Source organism: Microcebus murinus, chromosome 7 (assembly GCF_040939455.1).
Source record: "Microcebus murinus isolate Inina chromosome 7, M.murinus_Inina_mat1.0, whole genome shotgun sequence".
NCBI lineage: Eukaryota > Metazoa > Chordata > Mammalia > Primates > Cheirogaleidae > Microcebus > Microcebus murinus.
The window spans coordinates 33599174-33612685 of NC_134110.1; the positions used below are offsets into that span (position 1 = coordinate 33599174).

At 46.7% G+C, this 13512-nt stretch overlaps 1 protein-coding gene across 4 annotated transcripts in view; it reads left to right on the forward strand.

The window, feature by feature from the left end:
- The window catches only part of ZFAT (zinc finger and AT-hook domain containing), a 207278-nt gene that overhangs the window by 170224 nt on the left and 23542 nt on the right, over positions 1-13512 (forward strand). For all 4 annotated transcript variants that reach the window (XR_012920140.1, XR_012920141.1, XM_076005001.1 and 1 more), the window contains exon 15: positions 2035-2165. Coding sequence is in view for 2 of the 4 variants with exons in the window: in XM_076005001.1 (XP_075861116.1) it covers positions 2035-2165 (131 nt within the window). In the remaining 2 variants the exon portion in view is untranslated. The remainder of the gene's footprint in view (positions 1-2034; positions 2166-13512) is intronic.

Here is a 13512-nt window from a genome sequence, read left to right on the forward strand (position 1 = left end):
GGCAATTGGGGCATTATGCTTAGAAAATAGTTTTTATTTATGCTCTTTTAAAAATGCATAGAACACAAGTTAATGTTACACAGCCCTGCGTGCATTAGGGGCAGAGGCCAAGCAGGTGGGACCAAAAGGGGGAGCACCAGGCGAGGTGAAATGGGGTGGGAAATCAAAGAGTTAGAAAAGCATCATTTTGCCCAGTCCCTAAATCCTTCAATCCCAGATTGTGAGAAGGCTGTGTGGAAAACTGCGGGCCCTTCAGTTTAGGGCAGATTAATTGGCAGGGCTGTGTTCACGGTTTGCCGTGCTGGAGGGAGTTTGGGAGGCACAGCCTGCACTTGTGCAGATACGAGAGTGGAGGCCCAGCTGTTCAGTGTGGCTCCCAGCACTGAGGCCCTGTCAGAACTTAGTTTCCCTCCTTAATCTTAGTGACGTCAGTGATTACTCAAGAAAGACCTGCAAAATGCAGTGTTTCTGTCCTTATCCCCTCCCAAGCATGCACATGTACGTACACACACACACACACACACACACACAGACACACACACACACACACACACACACACTCTACCTGTCACTCCTTCTAAAAGCCCTTTGATGTCTCTCCTTGCAGCTCACCAAGCCAGGTCCACCTGCTGTGGCTCCTGGCTACCCTATCCCTGTCTGTCACCACCTGACCCTGGGCTGTGCCACCTTTGGTCAGATGCTGTGGTTCTCAGCATGGGCATATATACGCTCCAGTGTTTTCTCAGTATGCCTGGTCCCTTGCCCCTCACAGCATGTTTTCTGCCCAACTCATCCTCCTCTTCAGTACTTGAATCATATGTCATCTACTAAAAACCCACCTAACTCCTGCGCACTGTTCCCCAAATTGTCCTCCTGACACAGGACCTACCGGGTGCTGTAACGATCTGCTTGTGAGTCTGCTCAGGAGCCCGTGGGCACGGGAAGCAGGAGGGGGAGTGTGAGGTCTTTGTCGGTATTCCCACTGCAAACGGCAGTTCCCGGCTGGGAGGGCTTGATAAATGGTTGCTGAGGCTGTAAATGGATGATAGTTAGAACCTCGCCTCAGTGAGATGTACAGGTCAACGTTTCAGTCCTTGGATGTCTGAAGTGGTCGGCCACACGGCACGTGGGCATCGTCTCCCCTGAGGGGGACGTGCTGGGGTGTGCACTGTGATAGACACAGGTCATCTCCCCACTCACATGCCGCACCCCACCCTCCACGTGAACATGGTGAATCCCCCTCCTCTGATCTCTTGTCGATTGACCCACATTGGAAGGTAGCCCACACAAAGCTGCCCACGAGGGTGCACACGTTGGCAGAGACTTCATAATGTTGTGCTAGTGTGGAGATCGAGCAGTAATTTCCCTTTTAGTAAATTAATGATCAGGGTCAGGGTGTGTTCTGGAGGGTTACAGATGGCCAGGCAGATGGTGAGAGCAGGCAGGGCACACTAAATAGCTGCCCTGGTGACATGGATTCCAGGCTTTTGAGATGATTAAAATAGTACCCCAAGCTTAAATTGGTTTGGAATTCTAAAGCCCACTGGTTGGATAATTGAGACACCCTTGGCCGTTTTGCCCGCAACTTGTGGAATTTGCTTGGCGCACTTTCACCGGCCACTGCCCACATGCCCAGGGGAGACTGACTCTGCAGATGAACATGTCACTGGCACTCTGCGGAGGCTCCACTTGGAGGGGCTGTCTTTGTGCCTTCGAGTTAGGATTCAGAACAGGTGGGCTTAAGTTCTGGCTTTGAGATGTAATTGACCCAATGCCCCAAGTGACAGATGTGTGAAATGGGGGTAATATCACAGTGTCATCTCCTCATGGTGATGCTTGGAGTTTTGAGATGTTCTCATGGAAAATGCTTTGTAAGCTATAAAGATTATCTCTGCTGTCAAAATGAGTGATTAAAGAGGACCTGTGTGTCCTTTGGGGAAGGCATCACCTGTGAGAATGGAGGGGGCGGTTTGCATTCTCTATCCTTCAGCACCAGGGGCCTAAATGGTGTCCTGTTTACTTCTTCCTCCTCAGGTGACCGATTCGACCCCACAGCTGTCAACATCCTGCAGCAGATCATCGAGCTGGGCACCGAGACCCATGACGCCACTGCCCTTGCCTCAGTGGTTGCCATGGCACCAGGGACGGTGACTCTGGTCAAGCAGGTGAGGCCCCGCCATAGGTGCTCATCCCTCCTGTGGCCCATACCTCGTTTTCTCCTGCCCTCATGGGTCTTTAACTCCTAAGGTGGAATTTGGAATGAAGTTGGTCTGGTCTCATGCATCTTCTTGTACTACCTCTGATAATTACAGAATTGTGTCTTAATTAGCTGTATATGTGGGGGTGTGTTTCAGGGAGAGATATAGACTATTTCAAAAATATTCTGGAAACCATTCATCTCCTTTCAAAGCATTCCAGAGTGACAGGGAGCATAGTCTGGACCATTTAGACACATCTATGGCAAAAAGTAGCCCTGGGTGCCCAAGGCCCCACCAGTGAGTGAACGGTGAGATGTGTGGGAGTGGCCAGAGAAGCCAGGAGGGTTTCCCGGGGGGCTGCCCTCCTCAAATGGTAGTGACACCCAACCACGTCAGCACAGGATGCTGCACTGATGGGAGGAGAATGCGCAGGTGCGGAATAAAAGTTATTCTGCTTAATTAATAGTTGTGCTGTTTGGCTCGTTTCCTCTTCTATCCTCAGTGGAGACTTTACCATCTGTTAAAATGCGGCATGTTTGATAATTAGATCATCCTTTGTATCCGTTTGTGCCCATCTCTCTGTCTGCTGTCTTCTGCTTCATTTTACAAAAGATTTAAGATGGCTTTCACAAATACTTTAAAAAAAGAAAACAAAAACACACAATCAGAACCGGGGAAATGTATAACTTAAAATCAAACTTCATTTCATGGAGAAAGTTGAAATGGAGACCATAGAGTTTTACACAGCTGGCCCCTCTTTTCCAGCAAAGCATGAAATTTGGGCCCTGAAACTCTCTGGGGCAATTTGTATTGGTTCATTCACAGTGCGTTGAGTGCCCACTGTTGGCAGGTGGTGTTTCAGTGGCCAGGGTTCCAGGAGAGAACCAGCGTCTGCCATTACTGTGGTTACTTGCCAGTGGGGAAAAGGTAAAATCCAAACAAACCAGTGCTATATAAAGGATCTGAAATGCTAAAACAAGTGCTGTGGAGAAAAGTAAAATAAGGAAAGGGCAGTGAGAGGGGGCCGAGGAGTGTGAGTCGGGGGCTATTTTATAAAGGGCTGTTGGGGAAGATCTCTCTGACATTTGAGGAGAGACCTGGAAGAAGTGTGTGTGACTGGAGTCATCTGAATTTTACTATAAATTTGATACTGAATTTTATGACAGAAAACAAGGAGGCGTTAAACAGCTAACTTACGAAAGGGATACGCTTTTCTTGGCACTAATAGATGAAGGTATTTCTCAATGAGGCTGTCATGTAGGGACCCCTGAGTAATGTGTCCCTGTTGACCTGATAAGTCAGGAGGGGACATCCCAATGCCATTTCCATGATTGTCCCAGAAGTGTGCCCAGGGCACAGTGTAAAACATGAAATCCAAGCCAAGTAATTCTCTGGGGGAATGAGTACATTCTAGTTTAACTCTGGATTTCTTGATCAGTGGACTAGACTTAGCACATCTAGATGAATGTTTGGGTTGCCATAGTGTGTTTTCTCTATCTTGGACAGAGTGGTAGGCAATTGATGTTTCAGTTTGTAGTGACTTGGTATTCTGCATTGGCTGAGAACATACTCAAATACTTCCAAGATTTTCATCTTTTCTTGGTATTTACTAGGTTGTAATCTAGATTGTTTTATAAATCTCTTCTGAAACTCCTCGATTGCATCTTGACATGTGGAGTCCTGAGCTGGACCTGACACTTCAGGAAGGGTCTAATCGGGATGGTATCAGGAAGACTTTGGGTGTTTCATGCATGCTAAATCCTTTGGAGAACGCAGGAAGGTGCTACTGATTGTGATTTGCGTCTTCTTTCTAAGAACTGGATTGATTTGCTGCTACCCAGGGAAATGATTTATTGAGCATAGCAGGCAACACAGTGATACACGAGGTCACAGGGTTTGGGATACAGCTAAGATATGCTCCCAGGCATTAAACTGACAGCAGGACAAAGGAAGAGGCAGATAAGCATCCGGTACAAGCAGTGTGAACACGTCAACTATGTTCACAGGAGGAGAAAACAGAGGCACCTTTCACAGGATCATCTTATTGCAAACACAGGGCTAAGAGTGGTGCTGTTGAACACAGTTGTGAGTAACTGCATTTGGAAATGTTCCCTAAGAAGGTGTGTGTTCTAGTCATTAACTTGTCTGCCTGGCCCTGCACCTAGCTCATGGCAGCTATTGATAAATGATGGGTAGGAGAGTGGCTGGATGGACTGATGGGCAGGTGGATATTAAGTACACCCTCCTATAGCAAAGGGACTGCAATGTTTCAAGCTCTCCTAGGTGAAAGAATGCCCTCTATTTCAATTGTCCTATCATTTAAATTGAAATATAGCTATTTTTATTAGAGAAATTGGTTTCAATTTTTTTCTTTTAACTAAACTCTGGTTTAGGATTTTTCAGTTGTGAACTATCTCTGCTTAATGAGCATGCTGAAGCCACTGAAATATGAACTCTAGTGCACCTGTTGGAAAGCAGTGAAGCTCTCCACTGTGTGAGGAACACCTAGATGTTAGGGGTTTCCTCTTGCTTCAACACAAGACATCACACAGTGTAGGTCAATAAATGTTTATGAAATGGAGTTGGTTATACTCTGAGTTTCATGTTTTGCTTCTCCAATTATATCCTGTAAATCAGTACTGGAGAGAACAAAACAAGAATTGCCTCAGCATAAAGTAATAATATATAATGTGTATAGCAAAACAAATGTTTAAAATTACTATTGGATAGCATATTTGAGATCTTTTCAAAGCTTCCTGTTATATATACATCTTCCACAGGGCCAAAAATGAATTCTAGGTTGTACGTGAGGTGGTTCTGGATTTCAACATTTTAAAAAATTTCAAGATTTCTTTCTCATGTAAACAAATAGATACATGCTCTATTTATAATTTTATGTTTTCCTGATTTGTTAATGTTAATCGAAAAGAATCTTAATTGTTGAAATTCATCAATAATAATTGAAAGTGATCAATCCCAAAGCTTTTTGGATTTTTGGTTTCTGGGATCAAAGTAGTGGAGGCCTGGCAGGTGGGCTGACAGTGTTGGAAAGCAGAGATCTGGGAAAAAACTAGTTTATTCTTCCTCTTTAAAGAGACATGGACAAGATTTGTCCCATAATTTAGACCATTTAAATTCTCCATTGAACACAGGAACGTGTGTCCTCAGTGACTCCTCGTCACTTCTCTCTTTTCTCAAGTGTCAGTGTTCAAATCAGATTCGTAAAGATCAAGCATTTCAGAATGCTCAGAGAGAACCCTTGTGCACTCGTCTCCAGCCTGGAAGAAGGACCCAGATGAGGACTTAAATGCAGTTAAGTGTGTGTGTGTGTGTGTGTGTGTGTGTGTGTGTGTGTTAAGACCAGTTTTCATTAAATAAATTGGTTTCTTTTTTCTTTTCTTTTTATTAAATCTTGCTTTATGGTTTTATGGGCAAGACATTTATATTTGTTTAATAAAACTGCCTACATAGGTAGACTATCAGCATAGGAAATGCTATCATGAGCATCTCTGAGTCAAAATTAGTTATTTAAAGAAAAAGAAAAACCTAAGAAAATAGTAACAGCAACAGTCATCACCATTGGCTCATGGCTTCGGTCACTCGTGGCTATAATTATGGATTAAATTTTATTTGAGAAGCTAAAAGTAACATTTATGATTTGCAGTCATTCATTCTGCAGGCATTTACAGAGCAGGTGCAGCGTGTTTGATCCATGGATGTATCAATTTACTATTGCCACTGTCACAAATTACCACAAACTCAGGGTCTTAAAACCTAAGAGCCTAAAATACAGAATTGTATTACCTTACAATTCTGGAGGTCAAAAGTCTGCAGCTACCTTCCTTCTGGGAAGGAAGAGGCCACCCACATTCCTTCCCCCAGGGCCCTCTTCCTCCATCTTTGGAGCCGGCAGTGGTCTTCTCACATCCTGTCACTCTGACCTCTGCTCCTGACCCTCCGACCTCCCTTCTATAAGGGTCCTTCTGATTATGTTGGACCTGCCTAGATAATCCAGGATCATCCACCTGGGATAATCCCCCCACTGCCAGATCCTTAATGTCACACCTACAAAGCCCCTTTTGCCATGAAAGGTGACATAGTCACAGGCTCCAGGATTAGGACATGGATGTCTTCAGCAGGGGAGCATCGTTTTGTCTACCATGCTGGCTACAGAGTTAAGATAGTTCCTGCTGTCAGGAGGCGAATAGTGATGGGAATGATTTATTCTTTCACTCAACAAATACTTCCTGAGCTGCTTCTATCAGCCAAGTGCTGTTCTCAGCACTTGGGATGGTTAAGTAAACAAATTAGGTAAACGATATGGGTTAGGAGCTTAAATTTTAATTGGGGGAGATAGCTAATGCACATATGTGTAATAAATAAGTAAATTACAATAGTATGTTAGAAGTGAAAAGTACAATGGAAAAAAGAAACAAGCAGAGCTGGTCAAAAGGTCTGGAAAATGCATACCTGAAACAGGCAGTTACAATCAAGAGTGACAAATGCTTTGGGGAGGTGGCCCAGGGCCCCAAGAGCACTCTGGGGGGACCAAGGGGTGGCCCAGCATCAGCCTGGGTCTGGGGTGGGGACACATACTGAGCAGGGAGAGATCCATGGATGCCAGTGGTATCTGAATAGAACCTTAGAGGGTAGACAGGCATTGGGCGGGGCAGGAGCTGGTGGTCCATGCAGGCTCAGTGCATTTGGGGCAATGACTTGCCTTGTTGTAACCACGAGCCAGAGATTCTGAGTCCAGGAAGCACCTCAGCCTGGTTTCTCGCTTCAGCCTGCTCCAAGTCCAAACAGCCTGTGGCTTTATGTCACTTCTGAGGGCACGATGTCCTTTTGCTGTGGGCTTCCTGACCTATATAGTACCCCTCTTGAAGTCATATTGGCATTTTCAACAAATCACAGTTTTTAGGTTCTTCCAAAGAGTGAATCTGCACTGAGCGTTCCCGGCATTTAACAGAACAATTGGTACCTGTCTCCAACTGTTACTGACATTCGTCATAGCTCCTGATTTCTGGGTCCACCATGCCAACAGCTGCACCCTGCCCTTTCTCCTCTTCCTCAGGGTAGTGATCATGAGTAATAATGATATCTCATGATGACAAAACATCTTCCTTTAAAGAAGGTCAGGATGATTTAACAGGATGATTTTATGATAATCTAGATCTTTTTGAGTTTTTAAAAAAAGTTTGCATTGTTTTTTATTGCTGAGGGTTCACCCCTAAATAGCAGATGGGAGGGCTGGGTGCATTGTGTGGTGTCAGCCTCTGAGGGCGGGGGAGGGCCCTTTTGGGAGAAGATCCTTGGGCTGCAAACAAAGTGGTGTGGATCATTTATTCGTCATGTTGCTTTTGAAAAACAAAATAGCCTTTTAGTCCATGTGCCATGAGCGAATAGGCCAGGACATTCCCTGTATACAAGGGCTCCCCTGATGCCTCAGCTGATGGTGTGATTCCAGTTTGAATGGTGACAAGCTTGAGACCCAGGAAGAGCCAGTGTTTTAGCTTGAGGTCAAAGGCAGGAAGAAAACCTGTGTCCCAGCTCAAAGGCCATTAGGGAGGAAGAATTTTTTCTTATTTAGGGGGAGAGTCAGCCCTTTCGTTCTTTTCAGGCCTTCACCTGATTGGACAAGGCCCACCCACAGTAGGGGGCACAATCTGCTTTTCCCAGTCTACCAATTTAAGTGTTAATCTCACCCCAAAAATACCCTCGCAGCCATACCTAAAATAACCTTGACCAGACTATCTGGGTACCCCGTAGCCTAGACAAGTTGACATATAAATAGAACTATTAATATCACACATGTACAAGTGTGTTTCAGAGTGTGAGGGTCTCTTTGTCAGTGGAAATGTATTAGTTACTCCAGGGGTAAAGTGCTCTGTTGTCACAGAGAGGATTTTGATTTACAGATTTCATGACGATGTAGTATCTTCCATAACGTACGTTGGTAGATTCATATTTCTATCAAAATTGATATTTTGGTTCAAGGTTCAGGAATCAGCTCCATCCTGCTGATTCCTTGAGAGAGTCACCATTGAGGAGATGCTGGCACAGCCCATCAACCCCCAGGGTCTTCCACTGAGCACTGTCACTCCACTCTAACCCCCCCCAACCCGTCATAGCAAGCAAATCACTGTTGTCACTGCCTCCCATGGGAGGAGGTGTATCAGCAGCAGCTGTTAGCGGTGCTCTGTGTTGGTTGGCCTGCGTCTGTCCACATGGGGCCTCTGGCCTGCAGCCCAGGGGTTGGCTGCCTCTGGCTCCTGTGCCTAGGGGAGGGGCAGTCAAGCCCACTGCCTATTTCCAGTTCTCTTCTGTGTCCCCTAGGGTGGTCTTGCCACCCCTCTCTTCTGTTTGTTATTTCCCTCGATGTGCTAGATGCTTCCAAGCAGTCTGCAGCGCCTCTGTGTCAGGACACCAGGAAGGAATGATGAAGACTGCACCGGCCCACTTCCCCCAGGCAGACCCTCAGCCTGGCACTGCGCAGAATTATGCTGACATAATTGCATTCAGAATGCCACATGCTCCTCTCACATGCTTTAACTGCCGATTAAGCAAAAAAAAAAAAGGAAAGAAAACACAGGAATCCCAGCTTTGCCCAAATCAACCCACCTTCTCCTAGCTGCTTCCACATAACTTTCGTCATCTTCGGGTGGTCCCCGTGGTGGCTGTTGGCAGTAGAGGCTGAAGTTGAAGTGTTGGTCTGGAGGAGAGGCGAGGGCAGAGCTTCTCCTTGGGCAGCACGTAGTCTGAGAGGCAGTCTCAGTAGCAGTTCTTGCTGGGAGACATGAGTTGGTTGCGAGCTGGCATTAGAATTGCTGTTTGTTATTTGTGGTGCATTATTTTTGCAAGGAAATGTTATCTACTCTTCTATGGAGACCACATACAGCAGTTGTCTGTTTGCAAGGAACTGCATGTCCAGTCTGTCTGGTTTTAATTTAAGGCCCTGAGTGATATGGTCCCTGACCCCTCCCTCACTGTCCGTGTGTGCAAGGCCTCTGGTGGGGAGAAGCTGCTGCAGAAGGGACGTCTCAAGTGCAGCCGCTGAATGGGGAGCAGCCTGGCGCCCTGGTAGCCACCTGAAAGGGGAGCCCAGACGGGCCCCTCTTCTCCGGGGGCACATGTCCAACATTTCTTAAGACTTGTGGCAAAAAAACGGGGAGAGGAGTCTGGAAAGGGATTTATGAGGCTTCAAAATCTATTGTTGTTATTATTTTTACAAATAATCAGTCTGTTCTATTAATTCGATGGTAGCTACATAGCAAGCGAGCTGACAGAAGAACCCTGTTGGCGTGAGATATTCTTCCAACCGTTTTCAGATCGTGGTATAGGAAGTACTGGCTATCTGACTTACCTTGAAAGGAGACTGAGTCAATCTCCCTCCTTTTATCCTGTCCAGAAAAGGGATTGAGTGAGGTCCTTCCTTTCTTCATTATCCCTTTGAGTTCAAGTACCTGGTGAGTTAATGGAATTTTCCTTTCCTTGTTCCCAGAGGTACTTTTTTGACTTATACTGTAAACAAATCTCTCCCTGCCTTCACGCCATCCACATGGTGCACATAAAAGGTGAGTTACAGGCGCACTTGTCTCCTACGTCTCTCTCTCACCTTTTCCCTTCAGAGCTGCCTCTGACTCCGTCTCGTGTTGCCTGTGCGTGTGTGACGTGACGCATCGCAGTGGCCGATTTTTATTCTCTCCATAATGAAACCCTGGCATCTTCATTTGTATCATTTACTTTACTTTCCCACTATGGTTTTTTTTTTTTTTTTTGGTCAGGGTTCATCTAAGGAATCCTTCCTAGAGGATGAAGACTGTATATAACTTTAAAAGAACTGATAGTAACTGCAGTTTCTCTGTGCTGTAACTGCTCGTATTTTCTGTTATTCCTCCTTGTGTGATGGGGTGGCCCGCCCGTTCCATGCTTGCTGACTCTGTAGTGCAGTTCCCATCGTGCTGGATGCAAGTGCCTTTGGAAGGAAGACTCACGCGAGGGAATCACGTGTGTCCTCAGGAGGCAGCCAGGTCCACTGCATGTTGCAGGAACCGACAGCGTGTGCGTCCGGCATGCTTCCCAAGCCCTCAAATGATCTAATACGAAGTTCTCAGGCATTCAGTCAGGATTCATAATAGATGCTTATAGTCCAGGCTTGACTTTTATCTTTTAATTCCCAGTCCTTTTGATCTTTGTAAAATACTGAAGTCTCACTGATGACTTTCTTGGTTTTGCCCCACTTGTCATAGCCCTTGCTGTGATAACCACCTTTGAGTTGCACATTTTGGTTGGTCGGTGAGGTTAGGCTCCTGCCTAATGAACTTTGCAGTGTAATTTATTTGATCCTGGGGCTCTGCCAACCTTAATTATATCAAGCTCCTAATTATACATACAGGTAGCCTCTTAAAATATTTTCATATTCTGCTGTCACTGAACAGTGACCTTCAGCATGTAGATTCAGAGACAAAGAATTCATTCAGAGCCTTGGCAGTGGTTACTCTCCCATGTCACTTAATGCCAACTCATGTCCTTTGTAGGCCCGCTTTAGTTCTCTTAACCATTGAATCTTTTCTTTTTCTTTTTCTTAAACTTCTTCCAGAGATTTCTGTTTCTGGTGTGGATGTTTCTGGCTTTGGATGGCTGGTATTCCATATCGCATCCCCCTTCAAAGCTCTTTTATTACTTGCCGAGACCTCTTATGCTATGGTAGTTATTGAAAATTCCATTTCTTTGGAAATTTTAAAAGCAAAAATAAGTCTCATGTTACATCTGTGGCTATATGAGAAATGTTCTGAAAAAATGAAGGTTTCTCTCTATTCCATATGGTGCCTTTTTTTCCATGTAACCCATCCTTAGCTAACCAGAAGGTGAACTTTCTTCTCTCTTCCTTTTCTACTGTTATGCCCCAAGAAGCTGCAGCTATGGTTGGTGCTATTTGCAGAATCCTACTTTTTGAGTTCTCGTACTGCTGAGTTTATGACTATTTGCTTGGGGCCTGTTTCCTGACCTGTGTCCTCAGCCAGGGCAGGTGGGTTGTAATCGATTCCTCCCCTCTCTGCAGCTTCACCCTGGGGTCACTCAGTCTATGTCAGGTTTGGGGACAAGACCAGGGCTATAATCGTCCTGACAGGTGGGAGCCGGAGCTGTCATCCCCATCAGGAGAAGACGGGATGTGGGTCCTCCTTGGCTTAGTCCTCAGGCAGAGCTGCTTCAGGCTGGCCTTTGCTTCTCATTCTAGAGAATCCTCCAGAATGGAGGATCCTCCAGGGAGAGGAGGCCAGGGAGAATCCTCCCTCCCTGGAGTGGAGGACTTCCCTGAAACAGTTCTTGGTGTCCCTCTCCTTGAGCCAGAGTCTCTGTCTGGCAGATGGCCCATGGCCACGCCAGCGTTCAGGCGGGAACCTGGACGTCACTCTTGCCTCCTTGTTTCTCCTGTCCCCACATCTGACCCATCTGCATGTTCTGTTGGCTCTGGCTCCACAACATGCCTCGAGTAGTCCCTCTGTCTCCTGACTGCCACCTTCATCTAAGCCCAACTGCATCAGGATCCAGGAGCTTGTTGGAAATGCAGAGTCTCTGTCTGCACCCTTGCCCTCGGCATCAGACTCTGCGTGTTACCCGCACCCCAGGGCGTCATGTGCACGTCAATGTGAGATGCTGTGCTCAGCTGTCAGCCCCTCCCCTGCTGCACAGTGCTTTTCTCTGGCCTTCCCTCCTGCTGCTCTAAGATCCAGTTCTTATGTAGACAGAGAGATGCACATCTCAGCTTTGCTCAGTTTACACCCTCCGTTTACTTAGGAAGGCTCTGATAAATTTAGAGTAGAACCTCCCATGGCCTGCCAGGCCTGCAGCAGTCTGCCCTCCTCTCCCGCTCTACTCCACTCTTGTGCACCTGCCCACTGGGTTTCTTTCTGTCCCCCTGTTCTCCTAAGCTTGTTCCTGCCTTGGCCCTTGAACCAACTGTGCCCTCTCCCCAGAATCTCACCCGTCTCTGCACGGCTGACTTCTTATCAGGGCCAAGCTCCACATGAGCCCTCTTATGACCTGTCAGGTCCACATGGGCCTTGTTTTTCCAGAACTTAGGAAAGTGATAAGCTGTCGCTCCCTGCATTGCGTTGGTAATTGGCATAGTTGGCCCTAAAATGGACAGATTAGCCAGGTGGGCCTAAGCTAATCCCATGAGACCTGAAAACAGAGATTTTCCCCACCTGGTGGCAGATGTCACCGCAATTAGAAGCAGGAGAAGGATTTGAGTGGTTTTAAGTCACTGCTTTTGTAGTAATTTGTTACGCGGTAATAGAAAATGAATACAGTCACTGAATAAATAGATGCGAAACAGTACCTTTTTGTTAATATCAGGCATGTCTGTAATACTCTGCAATGCAGGACTCTGGTCAAAGGAAGGCCTGGAGGCATTTGGACTTCCTGCTTCCCCCAAAACAGGAGTTCAGGCTCCAGGAGCAGCCCTGAGTTCCCCGCCTTCCCCTGTCTCCTGCCAAATATAGAGACAAGTGGATGCTTTGAGAAGACCCGCCCTGCCTGTGCTCCTGTGGGAAGTAGAAGATCCAAGAGAAGCTGCTTCCACATGAAAGCAAACACTCAAAGAAGGAGCTCCACCTGTAGGTCCCTGTTGGTCAGACAACTCCCTGGCCATTAGGAGAAACTGGCTAGACCCCGTGGCTAGCTTCGGCTGTCAGACTTTGGTTCTTCCTGCCCTGATGGGCAATTAGGAAGGGAGTGTTGTCAGAGGGGCTGCTCCAGGCAGTGGTGAAAATGGTGGGGGCAGGATATCCTCCCCCAGCCCCATCAAAGTTCTTAGGAAGTTTATCACAAGCCATATGGTTGTTTGAACACATGGTTTTTCTCCCCATCAAAGCGGAAGGTCCTTGAGAATGGGTGACTATTTGGCCTCATTCATCTCCGGGATCTCTAGCGCCTGGCACAGGACCCTGGCATGTTTTAGAGGTTTCAGAAGTGTTCAGAGCCATGAATGCAAGATCAGACGTCAGGAAGCTGAGCTGATGGGGCCGGGATGCCTTCAGTGTGACTTGCACCGGGCAGCCTTGTGATCCCCAGGCTGGCTGCAAAGGGACACAGAGGCCCTGCCCTGGAGAGGCAGCGTAAGGGGGTGTCTCCAGAGAAGCCTGTTTCATGGGTGTCACACCAGCTCATGTTGCAGTGGATGGACCCCAAGTCCTGGCACCACTGGTCATGTAGCAAGTGGCTAAAGGGGAGCCAGACTGCCTGGGGTTGGAACCCTGGATTTGTCCCTTAATAGTGTGTGACCTTGGACAAATTATTTCTTCCCCGTAAA